The following is a 23593-nucleotide window of genomic DNA, read 5'->3' on the forward strand; positions in this document are numbered from 1 at the left end:
TGACAGCTGCCGAACTTCTAGCCAATTTACACGAAGTGCATTAATCCACAGTCGTCCCATGATGGAAGCAAAATTCCCTTTTGGAACATACACTGGAAGTTTAGCAGTTTAAACCTTGCATTGCACAGTAATCTCAGTCATTCCTTTCATGTGCACTTTGTGTCTAGTGTACGCTTTGAACACAGTGTCTGACGGTCTTAATGGAAGGTGTCTCAAACACTGTTTATAGACTTGGTAAAACACAAGCGATGCCTGTGATTGTCAGGGACGCGGGCAGGCAAGGCAGGTTGTGTGGACCCAATTGCAGGGCAACAAAAGCGGCAAGGCAGGTGAACTCAAAAAACGTTTTAATTATAACTAACGAAAGGCACAAAGTACAAACAAAAGGACTGTGGATCAAAAAGGCAAGGTTCAAACAAAACTTACTTTACCGGAGGGACTAATACACGAGGGCTTGGAAAGGACTTCAACTTGGACGCAGACACTGACATTGACATAGACAATGACGCAACCAGGAGTGACAAGAAACTGGGTCATTATATACGCAGACAAGGGGTAACGAGACGAGGAACAGCTGGGTAACACAGGTGGATGCAGATTGCAGGATACACTGGGAAAACACACACAGGTGAGAGCAATGGGTAATCACAGGGACAAGTCACACAAGGAGAAACCAAACACAAAACCTAACAGTGATCCAGTATCTATATGCATTTTGACTGTCAAGTCTCGGCCTTACATGTACTTAGAGCAAGGAAGTACATAACAGAAGTGGCGACGAGGATGGGATAACAGCTCTCTATTCAGTGTGCTTATCATCATATATGTCACAGAGACATAACAGAGATTCATTTTTATACTGTAATACTAAACCCACAGGAAGTGCACACTATGGCAACAGCAGGTGCATTTCCGGCTCTGGCCCTCCTGTGTGGGGTTTGCATGTTCTTCCTATGCCTGCGTGGGTTTTCTCCAGGTTCCTGCTACATCCCTCGCAATGATAGCTTTTCCCAATATCATTCAGGCATACTATGCAGCATGAAGAAGAATAACTATATAATAATAATTTGAAAAAATTAAAAGGAGAAATCTGATTGAAATTGTTTTGCCAACATTTCACTACAGTGTTCTACCAGCCTTAGCCATTGTGAGGCTATGATTGAGAACATGGTCTACAAGTGTTGCTCTTATCTTATCAGGAATGCGCATATGTCCTCTTCCTCTTTTGCATTGCCTCCCAACTCCTCCCACACTCCTCTTCTCTCTGACCAATGAGTCGACCCTATCCAAATATATATATAACGGAAAACACTCAGGTGACTTGAAGTTCTGCTCTGAGACCCCCAATTTGGCCAAATTTCAAAATTGTCCGATACACACGTGTGATACGTCATTGGAAAGCTTAAAATCTACATTTTTGGGGGAAAGAAAAATTTTTAACAGGAGGGCATTAAAAAAACAAAAAAAAAACAGAAAAAACATTTTGACATCAATTAATGATTCTAAGATAAAAATGACAGACATTTTGAATAATAAATATAATTACTTACTTTCTTTTTATGGCTAGGTTGAAACAAAATGCGCCATAAATCTGCTATGGCAGCATATAGACATATTTTTCTATCAAACACAAGTTTTTTTGGCTTAAAATACAACAGTTTATTTTCAAGAGCGGTGCAAGAGCAGAAACTGCTTTTTCAGCCTTTTCTGTGTTTTCCGCCATATATAAATATATTAAAGATACACGATAATATTGGCTACCGATAATTATCGGCCGATAATGGCAATTATGACGTCACACAGATAATACAGATAATAAAAAAATCAACCGATAATGCAATCCGATAATTATATACTTGATTTAGCCTCCAAATGTGCGCAGCCAAGCAGTTTTCTCCACTTCTTCACTGCCGCCTGCTCAACCCCTCCCCTCTCTGAAGCCCCTGTGGGAGGAGGGGTTTAGGAGTACGGCGTCATAGAGGAGGCGGTGTTACACATCAGTGTTGACACTGTTGAGGCGCTCTCACTAGCGTGCTTTGCTTTTCCCGTGTGTGAAATGAAATAAACGATGCTCTCGCCATCTACAAAACAGTTCCTCAAGGCCTAAAGAAAGCGTCCTCATTGAACACCACTAGCACTAACCCAGCAGCCATTTAAAACTGCATCACAATGATTTTTGGAACAAATATGAGGCTGCTGCTAGCACGAATGCTAAAGCTATTGTTAACAAATAAACTATAAAGGAAGCTACGGGGCTTGTGACGATACAGAGACGCTGCGGTCCTCCCGGAGTCGGGGTGTTTGGGAATGCAGCCCAAAGCGAGTGGTAAACTCCCATCTATGGCTAAACACCTCACGAGATCGATAGTTGACAAGTAGCTGTCTTCCACGGAGCCCGCCGGTCCGGCAGGCCGCCGCCGCCGCCTCGCCCTAGGCGGGTAGAGGATGAGATCAGAGCCATGCACCGAATGCGCCGCAGCGAGCCGGCCGGGGCGGGTGGATATCCGGTACGAACTTAGCTGCCGCCGCCACTCCGGTTCAAGACAGAGGCCTGGCGCGGGTGCTAATTTGGCAGCCGGGTGGACTGAAGGGCACAGGCGGGAGGAAATTCCCGAAATGACCCGGTAGCCAAATCCCTGGATGAAAAAATAATGCAGTTTATATGACCACGATTCTTCGTGAAAGACATGCCGATCACATCAGTTTTACCACGGACATTTACACAGCTGATGCCAACAAACCATGTTTATCATGACGGCACAGTGGTTAGTTGATAATTGTAACATGCACCAAACGACACAAAGAAGTCATCCAGTCAGTAATGCATTCAGTACGCTTTAAATTTATGACGTCTTAATCAGATCATTCTTCTTAAATCTAGTCAAATAATTTTCCCCATCTTGTTTGAGTGTTGAAGACTAGTTGAATGCGCCAGATTATTCCACTTACTTGAACTAAATATTGCAATTTGTTCTTATTAAGCCCAAACATCTAAAAAAATAAGGTCATTTTCACCTAAATCAAGAAAAAATTGCTTTCAAATAATGTTTTGAACCATACATATTCTTGAATAAAGAACATTTCTGCCAAGTTTTTTTTTTTTTTTTTTTTTTTTTAGGATTATGTATAATAATTTATTGCTTAAAATAAGGCTGTTAATCTTATTTTCAGCTGGCCATTTTTCTTCAAGAAATCTGAGTGAAATACACTTGAAGTGCTGGCAGTTAATTTAACTTATTTCCAATAGATTTACACTGAAAACAAGGGACTTTAACTAGTCTTAAGGAGCTGTGTTTTTGCTGTGTAGTAATGTTATACTTTAGGAATGGCATACTTTTAAAGCCATTTTTGTGCAACTTATGTATTTACTCTGTAAGTAATTGTTGCCAAAAGTTTACCATTACACAATGTCAGACAATCTGTCTTTATTTAGATGTTGGAATTTACTACTACTACTACTTGTTCACATTTGATGTTGAAAAAAAAAGAGCAATATTATTTTTGCACAGCAATATTTTCTCTTGTGTATACTTTAAAATTTTACATAAATCTTTAATAAAATTATCGGCTTGACATTATCGGTTATCGGTTGGAACGAGGAGGAAATTATCGGTTATCGGTATCGGCTGAAAAATGCATTATCGTGCATCACTAAAATATATATACGTATTTTTTGGACTATAAGTCACAGTTTTTTTTCATAGTTTGGCTGGGGGTGTGACGTATACTCAGGAGCGACTTATGTGTGAAACTATTAACACATTATTATATAATTTCACATGTTATCTTGGTGTTTTGGAGTGACACTGATGGTTTGGTAAACTTGTTAGTGTTGTTATAGTTATTTAAATAACTCTTAATATCTATGTAAGTTTAACATACCGGCCACGTTCGCATTTCGTTGTTAATGCATCATATAACATTATCATACTGTACATTTATTCAGCATGTTGTTCTCTATTGTATTTTTATTTTAAATTGCCTTTGAAGATGACATATCTGTCCTATGTGTTGGATTTTATCAAGTACATTTCCCCAAAAATGCTACTTATACTCAGGTGCGACTTATGTTTTTTTTCTCTCTTCATTACTCATTTATGGGCTGGTGCGACTTATACACAGGTGCGATTTGTAGTCCGAAAAATACGGTATACATATAAATATGTATACATATATATAATATAATGGTAGGTACGAGTAATTATCTTTTTTTATATTTGTGATGGTTAAATAAAGTTACATACAAAATTAAAAAAAAAAAAAAAAAAAAAACAGTCTCCGCCCTTGTGCATAAAAAGAGGCTGCGTGGAACCCACAGCCCTTTTTCCCATTCGATTTGAGCAGTGGAAGGAGGGAATCTCATCGGACTGTGATTACGGTAACGCAATCTCTTTTAATTCCCAAATATTTCTGTCGATACGGTGGTCTGGATGAAATGTTATAGGCACAGTTTCGCCGCTACATTTTTCAAACCTTTCATATCTAAATAGAAACTCTGAGTCTAGTGGCATTGTGTTGCCTGACTGGGCCTGGGTTTCTCGATGAGTTCTCACTAGCTGGGTTTCCATGACAGTTTTTCGATTTTTCAAAAATGTCTACAAGGTGTAGTTGTGACTGAGCGTGTTTTCATTAAAGGCTGTTTTTCGAAAAAAAATCATAACGCTCAACTGCCTTCCGGTGCCAGGTTATCGTGCCGCCCGCTCAACGCTGGCCGACCGTAGTTGGCACGTCGCGGGGGTGACTTTGGGCTTTCCCCGTGCAGTTAGGGCGGATCTACGAAACTATGGCGCCCGGGCTCGCCGGCGGGCCGCTTTGTCTTTCGCCCCAGCACGTATTAGTTTTGCTAAGTAGCATTACACTGTTCCACTTGCATCGGAAAGTATGCCATGGTTTGTCGGAGTCTTTCTAGCGCTTTTCCCTTGTTTTTGTAACATGCGATTTTGAGTTCAGGAGACTTGAGCATTTTCCAAGTGATTGCCATATCACGTAAGACAAATGTTTCCGTTTACAGGGTATCCGCAGGGTCTTCAAAGTCTTTAAGACTTTTTTTTTTTTTTTTTTTTTTTTTTTTTTTTTTTTAACACAATCGTTTGAATTTAAGTCCTTAAAATGTCTAAAATTTCATAAAAGGTCTTAAATAATTATACTGTTGAGGTTGCATTACTATACTACTACTAATCTGTGCTCATTTGTTTCACAGTGTGAAAGTGCTGGGAATAAATTCATATGCTATGCAAGTAATTCCGAGCCTCCAAATCTTTTGTGCATTTTTTTCCCGTTATCGACATGCCCTGGGAAAATGTTAATATTCCATCATTTATCCATAAACGCATGCTTTTTGTATTCATATCATGCCACTTAGTGTAATTACACACAAGAAAATGAGAGAAATTTGGCTCGATTGTCAAGCTAAAACGACTGGCGCCCGAGATCTGGCAGATTGTGTGCGTGACGTCATTACAAATGAAGAGAGTGCCACCGGCCACTAGGGGGGCAGCGCCTGTCTGCATCAATACAATTTCTTCTAGTGAGGGGAGAATTAGCGTGTTTTGAGCTGTTTATGCTGATGCATTCTGTTTGTCCTGCACATATTCCAGGTTCCCTCATGAAGAAACACCCCTCGTTGTCAATAAAAGAGAATTCAGAATTGACAGTGAGGGGTGTTTCTTCAACAAGAAAAAAGGCTCAGTGCTTTAACACTGAATGGTGACGATGATGGCAGACAATTTCGTTTCTAGTTTCAGCGACGAATCCGACGTAGAGGGACGTAACGCATGTTCATCTAATGGTGACGAGGAGAGTTACGAAGCTTTAATTGGTGTTTTAGGTTACCAATTTGAGCCCAAACGAACGCCAATGCAGCGTAATGAAACTGTCATTGAGGGGAGCAATGACACTGATGAAATATCGGCAGCAGATCGTGTGGGAAAGAACGAATGATTTGTTTTGCCGATACACTGTGAAAGCAAAATAATGTATAGAATAATTTTTATTGCGCTATCATAGCTTTTCGCTCTGCCAACAGACACAAATATGAATGGGATCAGAGGATTTGTTCTATATTTTACGAGCGATAATTTATACATGTGTCCAGTCCTGTATCCAATGCGTGATATTTTTTTTATTATAAAATAGTACTCACTCTGGCCATTTCGAGCTTGGCTGCTCCCCTCCTTTGCTTAGCCTTAGCCTCCTTCGCCAGTCATCGTCCTCTTTCTTGATACCTCGAGACATTTAGGTGGCTGCGCGTGTAAACCCGATTTCACTTGTCCATAGTTCGAGAAGCTTTCAGGTGGAAAATGCGCACCACACAAAACCGTGCCGGAGGCTGGGTCTAGAAAATTAGCCCTCTTTGCACGGACGAACTTTACCCATTGTCTGCGTAGTCCAGCTTTTTTTTTCGCATTCGGGAACTCATGGATACTATATTCCGATAAATAGCTATTTGTACACCACATAGCACAGCAGTTTTGAACCATTTTAGTGATGTTTTGGTCAAACAAACCCGAACGCTACTCTCTCATCGATAAAAAACAATGGCACCTGGCTCCGCCTCGACTTTCATTCACTTGTAGTGACGTCCCCACCCCATTCGGCTGTTTCCGGAACACTTTCGGAAATGTTCGTCATTTTCGATCTATTTTCGATAATTGCTCATTAATGTGATTGATTTTTTTGTTAACTTTATCAATATTTGTTATCTTGGCACAAAACGGTTCTATTGATGTCTCACACCCCCTTTGCCGTTTCATACCCTTTAAATGGGTCTTAAGTTTGATTCATTATGGTCTTATAAAGTCTTAAATTTGGCGTGTTGAACCCTGCAGAGACTCTGTGCAGCATTATATTAATACCAAAACGTCTGAAAAGCCTCCTCATGAAAGCGTAACATTTGTTTGACAATAATTGAGCATTTTTATGTCATGCGCTTCTGTTACCAGTTCATTGCGAAATGCAGGTTTGTGATTTACTACTGTAGTGCTAATGGCAACTGTGGCTCAAACTACGTCCAGGTTTCTGAGTCATGTACGCCCCCCCCCCCCCCCCCAGTACCAAGAAATCCTATTTTATACTTATCAATTCGTTTTTATGACACTCGATGAATACAGGGTGACAACACACACACACACACAAAATAATGATAATAAAGGCTCCAAATTTGGTTGTTGCGGTAATTTCTTGATTTCAAGATGATCACATTTCAACACTGCATTTCACATGGCACAAAGTTGTTAAACATATCCTCAAATTTGGATAAATATAATTTTTTAAATGGAAAACAAGACAGCAGCTAAAAAATTAATTTTATTTGGAACATAATTTAAAATATTTATTCTAGAGCTGGGGTGTCCAAACCCGCATAGGGCCGCTGTGGGTCCTGTTTTTTGTTCCGACCAATCGAGCAAAGACTGTTTATCCAATGAAGTTTCTACAAAAACGAGCAGCACCTGAGTGCAATCAACTCATTAGGCTTTTAAGACATCAGATTAGTTTAAAAAAAAAAAAAGTGTCGTCTTGTCTTGTTGGAATTAAATCCAGCACCCAATGTGCCCTATGTTTGGACAGAGCATGTGCTCGATAATTTCTTGAGGCACAAAGTTACCTCCTTACAACCACTTTTGTTCTTGGCAGCCCTTTCAATTTTTCTTACAACAACAGGAGTGTCAAACTGGTCCTCAAAGGGCTGCAGTTAGTGCTGGATTTCATTCCAAGCAAACGAGATGGTAGAACTGTCTGTGCTGGATCTGTTGGAACAAAGACCAGGAATCTGTTTGACACCCTTGTTTTCAGGATTTTGGTCGAAAATACTTGTTTTTTGTCGATGGTTACTCGTTTATGATTATATCTTGACAGATGAGCACTTATTGTAGCATTTACAGACCCTGCAGGAAAATGGTACATTCAGCTACATTAGCCCTACGTACGACTTTTATTCTCGTAGTAATACGAGAAAAAGTCAATCAATTAGTACGAGAATTAATGTCGAACTAACAGTAACAGAAATAATAATAATCTTATTATTACGAAGGGCTAATGTTGCTGAATAAGCAGCTACGTAAGAGCGTAGCTGCCTATGTTAAAATCAATATTAAAAGCATCTTGTTTTAGAATCTGTTTAACAAATAAGGAAACATTATTTTTCCTCGGCTACATCAAAATATAATCAATAGAAGGATATATACTAATGCTTCGTCGTACCTCTCAGCGACCGTACATGTATGTAAAATGCGTAGCTGATAACATGTACATTATCCCTATGTAATATGGCATTTTTTTCTCATGGCAATAAATGAGGCAACATCTCATTGGTTGTTTTTTTTTTTTCTTTTTTTCTTTCTTTTTTTCCCCTCTTTATTTTACCTTAATAACCACAATAAGTCCTTCTGTTAACAGATCTCATTTGTTGACAATTTTAATCTTTTCTAAATACTTCAAAATACTAGTCTGAAAATGCAACTAGTGACATCAGCAACGAACGAACGAATGCTATGCTAGGACACGTAAATTCGGGTCGAAAACACGCCATAAAGAACATAAACGCTATGTCAATGCCAATATTAAGGTCGTTTTCACAGGCTTAAACAAAATTATATTCATTAACTTGAAATACCCTTCTGTTGATTTTTCTCCCGATTTTCAACGTAGTCTGGCACAAGTTTGCAACAGAACTGATGTGATTTTCAAAATAAAGCGTGTAAAGGAACAATTTGTGTTTGACGTGCTAATTCAGACAACTTCTGGCAAATAGTGCATAAATCATGAGCAGTATGCATACAGTATATTAATTCAGACATATTGTTAACTTATACAAATTAGAGAAAAAAAATTTAAATCCCATTTGCAAGGCGTGGCGCTGCGCCACATATATGTCTAGGGGAAACCCTGGGGCATGTAACGGTTCACTTGCATACATTGTACAGTTTCGGTTTTGTTCTATGCAGTTTTCCCTGATAGAATTTATTAATAGCGTGAACTAAGCACTGCCTTCGGAACTTAAGTCCCGTAGTAGTTTACACACGAACGCCTTAAGTGTCGGAAGCTTAAGCTAAACAACCCTCCTACTTGATTACCGTTGGGCCGGCCCTTATCGAGCAGCTGCCAGAGCGGCGATGGGCGCCCGGGCCGCGGTGTCGTTGCCACAGAACGTTTTGGCTTCCCCGTTAAACTTACCAACAGACAAAGGCAAGTGGATGAATCCAAAGCTGTGTTGACATTGCTGCGCGGATATGTCAAGCCACTTAAATCGCCACCGTCAATTTTGCATCTACATGTAAGAAGATATTGTCACTGCAACCGGATTTGTGTTTTCTGCAGAAAATGTGGATATGTTCATTTTTGTAGAAAAAAACTTGAAGCTTGGGTCATTACATTTGTTTTAAAGTTTAGTTTTGCTTATTTATATTTTTAAGATGTTATAATTGTTGCTATTTAATGTTTATTTATTTATTTTTAATTTGGGGTAATTTATTTGAATATCAACCAAAGGAGTTTTTTTTTATCTTTTGCACAAGTTTTATTGTTTAAATCTTTCAAAGTATAGGCATTTTAAGTATTTTGTCCTATATTTTCTTGTACCAAAATGAACTGAACTGAGCAATTCAAGAAACCCAACCGAAATGACATTTTGGTGTACCGTTACACCCCTTGCAGAAATGTTTAATAAAATGTGTAGTTTATGTCAGTTTCTTTTCTCTCTCTCATCAGTCATGGAAGGGCAAAACGAGCGCACCTTTATTGCCATCAAGCCAGATGGTGTGCAGAGAGGCATCATTGGGCAGATCATTACAAGATTTGAGCAGAAAGGTTTCAAACTTGTTGCCATGAAAATGCTCCAAGTAAGTCTTCACCTGTCATGTATTTTCTCTCCTGAGACTTGTCAAACTGAGCTGATATGAGACTAATGACTAGATTTTCAGGCAAGTATACAGTGAGTCCTGAGTGATCAAGTGAGCCGATTAGCGACCTTGTCTATTTTTGGCTCTTAGATCTTGGATAATCCGGGTGAAGAGCCTCTCTTTTTTGCACCAGTGGGTTTAAGTGTTGATCAGTTGAACTGTGGTCTGTTCGAACCAACTATGTAATCCCCTCTCCATCACGCAGGTTATGCAGAGATACCAACTGTTCCTTTTAAACTGCCTTTTGTAATGCGCAATTGCCATGTGTTACATTCAGGTATAAAGTATTCTGGTGATGGCTAAGGCTGTGGTATGTCGTCCCGTTGCCGGTGTATCTTTGGTGGTGATACGAATTTTCAAATATTGTCGTAGTTCCTCTTAAGCCTGCAATGCAATAAGTCAGTTAATCGCACGGTGAATGAAAATGAGGTCAGTGATTTTCCTGCCTGTGATTTATTGCAATGTGTGCGTATGTTGAGTGCACTCTGTAAACGTGCGTGTTAAAACTAAAGGTTCACCGATAAGGGATTTTCAAAGGGTGATGCTGATACAAATTTAAAAAGGAATAAAAAATTCAGCCGATTGCCAATGTCTGCAGTGGATTTAAGTGGATATTTGAAGCCGATATTAAGGGCATACCCGTACACAATCGGGTAAAACGGAACTGATAAAAAAAAAAAAAAATACAATTGTCAAAATGGTAACCTGAATGACATGGATTCTGTGCAAGGTGTATTTCCTATGATATTGCACTTGGCTTTTCCTGGAATTGGATGGGGAAAAATGCTACCCTACAGATCCTCTTTTTGTGCATCCAGTACCAGCAAGAAATAAAATTGTTGGTAAAAAAGTGTAACAAGTTGTGCTATTATGGGCAATGGTGTAATTAACTAAAATGATAGGTCTTTAACCCATTCACTGTCATTGCCTGATAGACAGCCATCTGTTTCCCGCCAGCCCTCCTAGCTCAAATAGATGAAACATCTACAGCAGGGGTGCCCAAGTCTGGTCCTCGAGAGCCCCTATTCAGCTTGGGTCTCACCTTTAACACATCTGAATCAAATAATCAGGATCGTTAGCAGGTGCCTGCAGAGCTTGCTGATGAGCTGATCATTTGATTCAGGTGCGTTAAAGGAGGGGCCGGACTTGAGCTGCCCTGGTCTCTCGTACTGTCAGTGGCGGTCAAATGACTATAGCGCAGCAACGATTAACTCGAGTATTCTGAGAGAAAAAAAAGCTTTGAATAAAATTTTGCTGCTTCGATGATTCATTTTATTGGTGTTTTTTGGGAGAAAGTCTTGGCATATAGTTATGATTTGGGTGGATATCCTGCCCTCTGGTGGCAAGTCATGACATAACTCCGCTAACATGGCTGAATCTCCCCGTTAAAACCAACATAAGGTGCATTTTTTTTGTGCTAATATGTTCATGCCTTCGTTATTTAGGTTTGAAGTATTCAGCAGTGGGTTTGTGGGAATATGTGTTTGAACAATTTGTTTAGAGCGTTGCACAAAAATGTGTTCTTTTGTTGTAATTAGATTTACATTTTTTTATAATGTTTAAGGTGAAGCTCAGGTATTATATTTTTAGATGCATTTATTACTCTGGTGTATTCCTACATTCAGGGGTTTTTGTATTGCATTTAATACTTTTGAAAGTGCAATCTTGGCAAGTCAAAATAAATGTTATTGCAAGCATACTTTTCCTCCTAAAATGTATTCTGTAACGCATTAAATGTTTGTAATCAGATTATTCGAACGAACCAATTGATAGATTAATCCATTTCCTAAGTAATCGATAGTTGCCGCCGTAAATGACTGTTTGATTTGTTGATCAATCTTCGGCTTTTCCCTTTTGAGGTCACCAGAGCGGATCAGTTGTCTCCATTTAATACTGATGCTATTTAATTGTTAATAGATTGTTAATAATACATAATTACATAGTAAACCTGTCTTGATATGCAATCAGACAATTTAATGCACTGTAAATAAAAAAGGTCAGTAATTTTCCCGGCTGTGGTTTTGGTTTATCGCCGCGTGTGCTACGTGTACTATCTACACGTGCTTGTTAAAACTTCATTCATTCAACGTCCATTCATTGCATATGAGACTCTGTTCCTTTCACTGATGTTTATCGGTCAACACACCATAGAACTTAAGTTCAGAGATAAAAAATAAGAAAACTCACACGTATATTACAATGTATAGTGTTAGCATTGTTTCATTGAGGCTAACGACAATGTACAGTGAGGCAAATAAGTATTTAGTCAACCACTAATTGTGCAAGTTCTCCCACTTGAAAATATTAGAGAGGCCTGTAACAGTCAACATGGGTAAACCTCAACCACGTGAGACAGAATGTGGGGGGGGGGAGAATCCCATTGTTTGATTTTTAAAGAATTTATTTGCAAATCATGGTGAAAAATAAGTATTTGGTCAATACTGAAAGTTCATCTCAATACTTTGTTATGTACCCTTTGTTGGCAATGACAGAGGCCAAACGTGTTCTGTAACTCTTTACAAGCTTTTCACACACTGCTGCCGGTATTTTGGCCCATTCCTCCATGCAGAGCTCCTCTAGAGCAGTGATATTTTGGGGCTGTCATTTGGCAACACACTTTCAACTCCCTCCACAGATTTTCTATGGGGTTGAGATCTGGAGAGTGGCTAGGCCTCTCCAGGACCTTGAAATGCTTCTTACAAAGCCACTCCTTTGTACCCCTGGCTGTGTGTTTGGGATCATTGATATGCTGAAAGACCCAGCCACGTCGCATCTTCAATGCCCTTGCTGATGGAAGGAGAATTTCACTCAAAATCTCTTGATACATTGCCCCATTCATTCTTTCCTTTACACAGATCAATCGTCCTGGTCCCTTTGCAGGAAAAATGGCCCCAAAGCATGATGTTGCCACCCCCATGCTTCACAGTGGGTATGGTGTTCTTCGGATGCAATTCAGTATTCTTTCTCCTCCAAACACGAGAACCTCTGTTTCTACCAAAAAGTTCTATTTTGGTTTCATCTGACCATAATACATTCTCCCAGTCCTCTTCTGGATCATCCAAATGCTCTCTAGTGAATGGCAGACGGAGCTGGACGTGTACTTTCTTCAGCAGGGGGACACGTCTGGCAGTGCAGGATTTGAGTCCCTGGCGGCGCATTGTGTTACTGATAGTGGCCTTTAGAGGTGTGCAAAATTTCCGATTCTTAGATTATTCGCGATTCGGCCGTGGAAGATTCGAGAACGATTCACAAACATCCAAATTCCGATTATTGAAATATGCGAAGTAAAGCGGAAGTACACAACACTCAGCGCGCCGCGCGGTCTTCGGGACGGAACGGAGCGGAGCGAGAGTAGCTTAACATCATGCTTCCCATTACCCGGCCCCTCGGGTAATGCCAATGCTCAACTCACGGTTCTAGCTCAACTCATGCAACGAGATAAAAAAACACAACAACATACCTGACTGCTGCCGAAAAGCTGTACATCCATATAATGTTACGGTGGATATCATTTATATAGGACTAGATGCATTATAGATTTGGTAGTGTTAGCAGCACATCTACAAAAAGCTAGATGCGGACGTTATAAACGGCATCATCTTAAAGCAGTACACTTCCCTGCAAGGCTGTTGTCGCGAACCTTCCAAGCAAACCTAATTAACTTTTTATCTAAAATACTCCTAAATCGGTAAAATACTGACTTGAATCTATCTTTAAAATAGTTTTAAAACTTTCACATGTCGAAAGTAGACAAAAGGGAAATTATGGAATAACGGGAGCAATTTTTACAAATTTAACGGTTGATTCACAACATTAAATTAATTGAATGTAGTTTAAAGCTGCTGATACAGAATGGGGACTGGAGTTTTTTTATTTAATGTTATTTTTGTATATTTGTTTACTGCTATATGTTAACTTGATACTGAAATAGTAGTGTGGTTTAGCCTGAGAGTATTTTTGAACAATTTTGGAACTAATGTACAAAACATTTTTTTAAAAAAGCGAGAAAAAAAAAAAAAAAAGGAGGGGGGTGCATCAATAATCGTTTTATAATCGAATCGGAGCCTCTGAATCGTAATCGAATCGTTAGGTGCCCAAAGATTCCCAGCTCTAGTAGCCTTTGTTACTGTGGTCCCAGCTCTCTGTAGGTCATTCACTAGGTTCCCCCCGTGTGGTTCTGGGATTTTTGCCCACCGTTCTTATCATTTTGACGCCACTGGGTGAGATCTTGCATGGAGCCCCAGATCGAGGGAGATTATCAGTGGTCTTGTATGTCTTCCATTTTCTAATAATTGCTCCCACAGTTGATTTCTTTACACCAAGCGTTTTTGTTTTTGTTTTTTTGTTTTTTTTCCCCACATTCTCATGGTTGAGGTTTACTCATGTTGACAATTACAAGCCTCTAATCTTTTCAAGTAGGAGTACTTGCACTTGGTGGTTGACTAAATACTTATTTGCCCCACTGCAGCAGAATATTTGGCAAAAAGGAGAAATTTTTCTACCGTTTGACCTATCATCCACACGCACATTTAAACCAGGGTTCTTAAGAACGACGAGGAAAGTGAAGAAGTGCGAATTCTGCGTTTGTGGCATCATCATGTGGACACTGATAACCGAAGATTTAACTGGAAAACGTCACTGACTGCGACAAACTTTGTCCTCACGTCACACATGAGACCAATGTTTACATTTAGAGTATATTAGACGGGCGTGTTTTTGCTTCCATTTAAAAAAAAAAAAAAAAAAATTTACTAACTCTTGCTGTGCCTCTTATTGAAGAATTAGAAGAGGTATGAAGTGGTATGCACAATTTTATAAATGTACTTAAAAATGAAAAGTGGTTGAATGGGTTTAAAAAAAAAAAAAAAAATTATTTAATGTGCAGGTGTGGACGCAATTATTTTTTTCCCCCCAACGTATTGGGGCAGGATCCTGTTTTTAAAAAAACCCCTGCTAGGTGTGGACATGGCCTTACTCTCGTTTTCTGTTGAGTCACTGAATTTGATGGTTGTCACTAGGGATGTCCAGATTGCATATTTTTGCACACAAGTCAGTCACCTGATTTTGAGAATCTGCCGATAGTCCTGATCTGATACCGAAAGTTTTGTTCAAAAAAAAAAAAAAAAAAAAAGGTTCCAAACATCTTACAGTACTGTACTTTTTACAGTACTTCCACTTTTTCCAGGAGTATGAAAAATGTATACTTTTGTATCTTTTGGAAATGCCATAGTATTTGTATTATTTTGTCATTTAGCCCTTAAAAAATATTGTATATTTTAGGGCTGAATGATATGGGAGGGGTGGGGGGGGGGGGGGGGGGGGGATTAACATTGCGATGTATATTGCCAAGGCACCACACTTACGTTTTGCATTGGTTGCACTGGTGCACTTTTTAAGGTGTGCCGGCACAAAATGTAGGTGCACCCACATTTTTCATTGCATCACCTTTAACGCCAACGTTTTAATCACTCTCCATAACATTCATATAATTCATATGAATGAATTAACACAAATTCACTTACGCTTTGATGCTTAAGGCTGATTCATGCTTCTGCGTAGCGGTGACGGCAGACCTACGCCATAAACGCAGACCCGATTTACGACCCTACGCCATAGCCTGACGTGCGCCGCAATATAATCCTGACGTGTCACGTCAACATCGAAGAATGGTGATTGGCCAGCTCAGAACGTCGTTTCTGCTTCAGCACAGCAAAAGCGCTGTTTTCAAACATTTGCAGTCTTCTGTGTCGCCTACACTTCAACATTTAACATTTGTTGTTCAATATTGATTAGCTGCAGCTGCAAATAGACATTCCATCTCCGTTGGCATTGCTGTCAATGACCGAAGGAAAACAAAGAATTTGACAAGTCCCCCAAAACCATACAAAGACAAAGCCACACCCCTCTAGTGGCATGGCAGTGAATTACAGAGCAACGTGTTCTTTTGACTGTCCTTTGAATGCGCAGTGACGGTGTAAGGTTTACTCCAGACATGTCCAAAGTCCGGCCTGGGGGCCAAATGCGGCCCGTGGTCAAATTTTATCCGGTCCCCAGCCTCGGTCATAAAATCAATAAAGTCTGGCCCGCACACAGACTTAAAATTGGTCAGCGGTACTGCTACCGGCATATGAAGTAGCTTACACACTAAATGCTGCTCCTCATTTACCCACTAAAAGGCAGCAGCTCTCTAAGCAACATTACCCCGCGTGATCCTTTACTCCCAGTTTTCTAAAATGGTGACAACCAACAAAAACAAAAAACAAAAAAAAACTTGACTGCGACGGCCGACGCTTCAAAGATAGGTGGAAATTGGACTATTTCTTAACTAAAATAAACAAATGTGTCTGCCTCATTTGCAAAGTGACAGTCACTGTTTTTAAAGAGTTCAATGTGAGGCGATATTACCAATCAAGACACGCTGACATGTACGACAAGATTACAGGGAAGATGCGGAGCGAGAAATTAAGGCAACTTGAAGCTAGTTTAATTTCACAGCAGCAGTATTTCGCAAGAGCCCGAGACTCAAAGAGATCGCCACAAAGGCTAGTTGCGAGATGTTTGAAATTATTAATTAAAAAAGAATAAAGCAAATGTGACACACAGAATGGCTTACTAAAATCTGCTTAAATATATTGTTATACCAAAAGGACGTCAGCCTAGGTTGGCCCCCCACATTTTTACTACACCAAATGTGGCCCCCTTTGCAAAAAGTTTGGACACCCCTGGTTTACCCCGTTGCTCCACCGTCACCAGAACGCACAAGCATAAATCAGCTTTTACGCTGCCAAGAACGGCCTCTAGACAATGAAAATAGACTGACATGACAATGATAATGATTGATTGCCTTTGATCGTAGAGCTACAGAACCTTCACTCACTAGATCAAAGCTACAAACCAATAAATCATCGTTAACTTTACGTAGCCAACTCTAGCTGCCTGCTGACCAAGAAAAGTAGCAGGAGGGAGAGTGAGAGCCTGTACGAGCATGAAGCAGAAAAAATATATATATATAATATACAGTTGGGAGAACAAGTATTTGATACAGTCAATGGGAAAACCCATTGGCAGTGTATCAAATACTTGTTCTCCCCACTATATATATATATATATATATTTTTTTTTTTTTAATTTCTAATTTTCACACAAAAACACAAACACGACATTCCCCACCACCAAGTAACACTAAACATAAAGAAAAATATAACTAATGAGCACCAAAACCAGCTCTTTCCCATTTCATTTTCACATAGTGTTGACTCAGTCTCTCAATATGCGATATATAGTTGACAGTTTTAGGGACATTCTCATAGAATCGTACTAATATTTGTATTATAGGGTGTACTTCGTCCCCACCTATCTTAACATCCTTATTATAGTAATCGCGTGTTTGCAGATATCTAAAGTCTTAGTAAGATTGTATTTTTCAGTTCTTGGAAACTTTTTATTCCTCCCCTTTTTAAACACTTTACTTATAGCTGTAATTCCCTTATCTACCCATGCCTTACACCCGCCATCTAATTTTCCAGGTATGAATTTATCATCGTATGATAACCATTTTAGTAGACCTATTTCTTTAAAAGTTTTACTAGAGTCCCATACGTCTAATGTAAAAGACACTACGACATTGCCAGCTCATCCTCAATTTTTTAAGTTAGGTTTTGGATTTGTCCAATTTGTGATTGTAACGGGTACTTCTGTGAAAAAACTTCGATATCCATTTTGCCGTATATCCCTCATTACACCAACAAATCAAATGTCTCAACTAGAGATGTCGGGAGGCAGATCGATCGGGTCCAATCACGTCATTTTCAAAGTATCGGAATCGGCAAAAATTAATATACGCGCTGTACAACCCTTTCACTCATTGACACACTCGATTTAATGTGATGCGTTTTAATCTACATAGAGAGATTAAATTCAGCATTAATAGAGTAGAACGACCTTTGGCAACTCTTTGAAACTATCTCTCACTTGATTTAAACCTTGCAAACACTCCCTATGTTTAGATATATCATGGAAAGCAATGGGGGGAAGCAGGTAGAAATAACTCTTTGTCCCAACACCATAACTAATTTCCCAAAGCATAGATGGTATGTATATCCATTGTTAGCATGACTCACAGTCATGGTTTTACTTCCCATCATGGTTCCACTTTCCCATCATGCCTTGGGGCATGCTGCAGTATCTGAACTGAAAGCTCAACAAATACACTAGATGGCAGTATTTAGTCACAATACACAAAGTCACAAGTCTTTCTATCCGTGGATCCCTCTCACAGAAAGAATGTTAATAATGTAAATGCCATCTTGAGGATTTATTGTCATAATAAACAAATACAGTACTTATGTACTGTATGTTGAATGTATATATTCGTCCGAGTTTTATTCATTTTTTTTTCTTAATGCATTGCCAAAATGTATATGATCGGGAAAAATTATCGGGAATGATCGGAATTGAATCGCGAGCCAAAAAAAGCAATCTGATCGGGAAATATCGGGATCGGCAGATACTCAAACTAAAATGATCGGGATCGGATCGGGAGAAAAAAAACATGATCATAACAACCCTAGTCTCAACTGTGCAGCTTGAAAATAGTGTTTCAAATTTGGAAGTGCCCACCCCCCTTTGTCTTATTTGTAATGTAGTGAATCTTATTCGTGGCTGCTTCCCTTGCCATAAAAATAGAGATATGCACCTATCCCATTTAATGGTGGTCGTCCATCACATTTATTCCCGGAAATAATTAGCTCCCACACCAGAATAACTGAAAAACGCGTCTTAGGACAGATTTTTTATGGGGAAAAGAACCTGACGAGCCAGAAGATGAGCCTACAACATCGAAGAAAACAAAATCTATGCTACTTATCAATCACTAAAGACCCACAAACTGCTAAGGAGTGGACTTGTGACCCGTATGTGAATAAACAGTGATTCCAACATGTCTGTGCAACAGGAATATCAGCTTGTAGAGATCGCAAATCACGGCGACCTTAAACGTACATTTGAGACAACAACTCTACCGAGGTTCTGGATTAAAGTCAATTCAGAATATCCTGACATCACTAGAACACTGAAAAATGTGCTACAATGTCCAACATCGTATCTTTGTAAAGCGGGCTTCTCTCACTTTCCCATCTCGGGACAGTCTCGTCGCAACGAAACAAGCTCAGGCCTCACACTGATTCAGCGGGTCAGTTGTATTTTCCCAGCACTTAATTAGACAGGGCTAAAAACAAATGTTGTTTTATATTTGCTGTATTTTTCTGCCGGACATTGCCGGTGTTCTGACAAATTTGGCATGTGCGTAACGTTATTAATGACAACAAATGCCGCGATTCCAAAGTACACACTACAAACTTTAAAGAAAGGAATCTTGCGTTTGCCATGTTAGCTGCACACAACTGCATTCAGCTCTCACTTCACAATTTCGCCGTGTTAAGCATTAATGCCATTTTCGTGTTACACATGTATGTTTATGATGTAAATAGTTTTTTAGCACCGTTGTATAACATTGAGAGTCCAACTGAATATAACAGAAATTTTATAATTTTATAAGGGTGCAAAATTTGACTGAACACCGGTCCGTGGAAAAACTCAAATCACACCGTTCCGTGGTCCAAAAAAGGTTTGGGACCCCTGTGCTAGATGCATTGCCACAAGATATGGGATAAATGGCCTGTGAATAGTTAAGCCAAATCACTTGACTGACATGGCAACTTTACCATGAGGATCTACAAGCCATTTTGTGGCGCTTATTAGGCAGGGAGTATAATTCCCACTTATAATGTCAGAAGAACTGGTTTCCACCTACTTCATGAACAAGTAATAGCAGGTCATCCAAACTCACGGGTTCAAAGCAAAACTAAATTTCTCACATAACAAACTAAATAGCATAACTAGCATCTCATGAAACAACTGGAACAGTAACTGAAATAATTGGCACAGAACATGAAGTTTGTTATTTACATCTGTAGTGCTGGGAGGCATGTTGGACAACAACTGTGTTGAGCACAGGTCTTCTCTCCCAAGGGAGCATCAATAGCCAAATAAAGCTTGTTGAAACTAAATATGAATATGGTAGTTCATATTCTCTCAAGTGGTCTTGGAAGCCCAAGAGTCCAGCAGTTTAGATTTGTATACAGTAGCTATTTCCTTTAAAAAAAAAAGTAATGATTGTGCTTGGGTTACTGTATAAAGAAAATGCAACAAGTGCTAGAGGGTTAATTTACAGTATCATTATTTGTAAATAGTGGCTTTCCCATAGTGGTTGGCTTTAAAGTTTTTGACCAAGTCTAGATAGTAGGGCTGTCAAACGATTAAAATATTTAATCGAGTTAATCGCAGCTTAAAAATTGTAATTAATCGCAATTGAAACATCTCTAAAATATGCCATATTTTTCTGTAAGTTATTGTTGGACTGGAAAGACGGGTGTATACATTCAACGTACTGTATTTGTTATAACAATAAATCCACAAAATGGCATTAACATTATAAATATTCTGTGAAAGGGATCCACGGGCAGAAAGACTTGTAATTCTTAAAAGATAAATGTAATTTTGATAGTTTGTATATTGTGACTAAATATTGCCATCTAGTGTATTTTTTTAGCTAAACAAAATGTTAGAGTTTGACCAACGTCTGAGTATTATTTTGCATAGCTATTTTGATTGGGAATGGCAGTTCTCTTTGCATTGAGCGCTTTTTTGTGAACTTTTTTTTTTTTTTTGAGGGATAGGAATATTTGTTTTGCTTTCACTAAATGATACTGTAGCGACTTTACTGTTCTTAACTGCCCAAATGCACGATGGGAAGTTGGGCAACCATGAGGATTTGGGCAACCATGACTGTCAGTGGTGGCTGCAAATGGTACATCTTCTCTGCGTTGTGTTCAATACAGGGTGTTAAGAAAAAGATCTCCTGTCATTATTCGCCACATCGCTCGCCACAATAGTTATAATTGTTGTGGAAGAGATGCCAAAGCTTATACCAATAAATAGCGCGGCTCCAGTGAAGGCCTATATCCATTCCACTCGCTTATCTCTGACTTAGTTCTCAATATACAGGGTGTCCATAAAGTCTCTTTACCATTTAAAAAAAATTATTAAAAATGCAATTAGATATTTTATTCAGATTTGTTCTATTGTATTCAGTGTTTATTAGTTTTATCACGCTGCATTACTGACCTTAAGCGAAGAATTACTGATGCCATTGCCACAATTGATGAGGCTATGCTACAGCGAATATGGCAAGAAATAGAGTAGCGTCTTGATGTGCTTCGTGCAACTAATGGTGCCCATATAGAAGTGTATTAAAACAGGTAAAAAATAGAACAAATCATGTGAATAAAATATCTTATCGATTGCCTTTTTTAATTTTTGAAATGGTAAAGAGACTTTATGGACACCCTGTACATAAAACTGCGGCATTTTAGTCTGTTCGCGGCAATGCGTCAGTGGGTTGTTCCGCGCATGCGTTAAATATTTTAACGTGATTATTTTAAAAAATTAATCACCGCCCGCTAACACGATAATTTTGACAGCCCTTCGAGATGGCATTCTTGAACAGCCCAAAATCCACAATGTGCGATGACAGGTGATTGCCATTGCAATTATATTGTAGTTTGTGCTGTATTTGCATGTGCAACTGAAACAAAAATGTTTTAATTAGTACATTTTATTTTTTATTTTTATTTTTTTTGTTTAAACGGTTTTTTGAATTGTATCATGACTTTCACATTGAGGTACATTGTATCGTGAGTTTAAGTGGATTGTCCCATTCCTAGTACTAAGCACTAGGAAACTTTTGGTGAAAACACAGCTTTTCAGAATCACTGGCCTAGATTGAAGAGGATATTTTTTTGCAATATGCTGGTCAGAATGCTAACTTCGAATAGAATCTGTCTTTAATGTCATTGTGTACAAAGAAGTGAACATTGCAAACTCTAGGATGAACATAAGAATTTAAAAAGGGAAAAAGACGGAGTGATTATAGCTGACCTAGATTAAAATATGTGCAATATAAAAATTGGTGCAATGAGGTCCTAGTAGGTTAGCAGCAAGATTTGTGCAACAATAAGAACATGACTAAAATCTGAATTTTTCTATAAATAGAACGTTTTTTGCTCGTTTAAGGTAGTGATTGCTCTGGGAATAAACTGTTTCTCAGCCTGTCAGTCCTTGTTTTGTGGGCCGTGTAGCTTCTGCCGCAAGGGCAGCAGGTCAAAGAGGTGGTGGCCGGAGTGAGATGAGTCCTTAATAATGTCAGCTCTTCTGTGGTAGCGAGAGCAGGCAATGTCCACCAGACTGGGGAGAGGGCAGCTGCTCCCGCCCTCCATGTTTATCCAGTATCTACCAAAATGAAATTGGATCGGATACTCTACTATATCTTGAAGTGTCATTCTGTCACTTTGTAAATGCTTTCAAGTCGGTCACAGGTTAAATGGAAATGGTTTTGTTCATTTTGACCATAACTCACTGGTCCTACACATTCATGTTTACAGCCATCGGAGGATCTGCTGATCCAGCACTATATCGACCTAAAAGGCCGTCCATTTTTTCCAGCCCTCGTCAATTACATGAAGAGCGGCCCAGTCGTTGCCATGGTGAGACCCAATCTTAACCTGCTACCAAAATGTTACTCTAAGGAGCAAAACTGCATTGTTTGTTTTATTTTGTTTACTCTAGGTGTGGGAAGGTAAGGGGGTTGTCAAGACTGGCAGGGTGATGCTCGGTGAAACCAACCCTGCAGACTCCAAACCTGGAACAATTAGAGGAGACTTCTGCATTGACGTCAGCAAGTAAGTATCATTTACCTCCATCTTGAGTTTGTTGTGTAGATTTAGTGGCAATCTTTTCATTTTTTTTTTTTGATTACAGAAACATCATCCACGGAAGTGACTCAATTGAGAGCGCTACAAAGGAGATTTCCCTGTGGTTCAAAGATGATGAGCTGACCACCTACACAAGCTGTGCAGTCAGCTGGATCTACTAAAACACTGTCCTTAAAAACTCCTTGGCCTCATTTACTGACAGCCGAAGTAGCCATTTCAAACCGTGTGCTAATACATTGAGATGTTGCTTTCTGTGGTTCATTTGTCTTGGAAAGATTCCATTTATTTCTCCTGCTGGATGACCTTGTCAAATTTATACCTAAATAAATGTCAGTGTTGAAGTCTAGTGGTGCTATTATTTGCAGGCATAAGCTCAGGTCCTAGGCTGGCATTGTAACCCGAATTTCCACACATGTAGGAATTAAACCTTTAAGTACCCCTAAATATTCAAATAACTATCAAAAAATGCGTATTTTACGTCATAATAATGAAATAGAGTAAAAAAAAATAAGATACTGTGAAGTATGTTGTGTTAAATGACATTCTATTTAATGACTTCAGGGTTAACTCATGAGTGAGTCCCCTTGCTGAGAGAAAAGAACTATGTGGAAAGAGTAGGGAGGTGGGTTATTAAAAAAAAAAAAAAAAAAAAAAAAGGCAAAACCCTAACTGGAGCAGGTGAGAGCAGAGTTTAGACTCCACAATTTTAACGAGATAATATCGCGTACTAACCTTGTTTCGATCCAAAAACTCCATGTATCACCGAATATCAAGACACAGCTGTGAATAGCCATAGCCGGATTTGGGGGGGATTTTATGGGTGAAACATGGCGATATAACAAGGGTCGCGATGCAGAAATCGCAGAC

General features: G+C 39.1%; 1 protein-coding gene across 1 annotated transcript; it reads left to right on the top strand.

Moving 5' to 3' along the window:
- The first annotated feature begins 4295 nt into the window (after positions 1-4295).
- On the top strand, positions 4296-23067 carry LOC130909481 (nucleoside diphosphate kinase B-like). The gene is made up of 5 exons (XM_057826026.1): positions 4296-4378; positions 9706-9836; positions 22397-22498; positions 22581-22693; positions 22773-23067. Exons 2-5 carry the CDS (start codon positions 9708-9710, stop codon positions 22885-22887), a joined length of 459 nt encoding a protein of 152 aa, XP_057682009.1. The 5' UTR covers positions 4296-4378; positions 9706-9707; the 3' UTR covers positions 22888-23067.
- Positions 23068-23593: the final 526 nt, after the last annotated feature.

Source organism: Corythoichthys intestinalis, chromosome 21 (genome assembly GCF_030265065.1).
Source record: "Corythoichthys intestinalis isolate RoL2023-P3 chromosome 21, ASM3026506v1, whole genome shotgun sequence".
Taxonomy (NCBI): Eukaryota; Metazoa; Chordata; class Actinopteri; order Syngnathiformes; family Syngnathidae; genus Corythoichthys; species Corythoichthys intestinalis.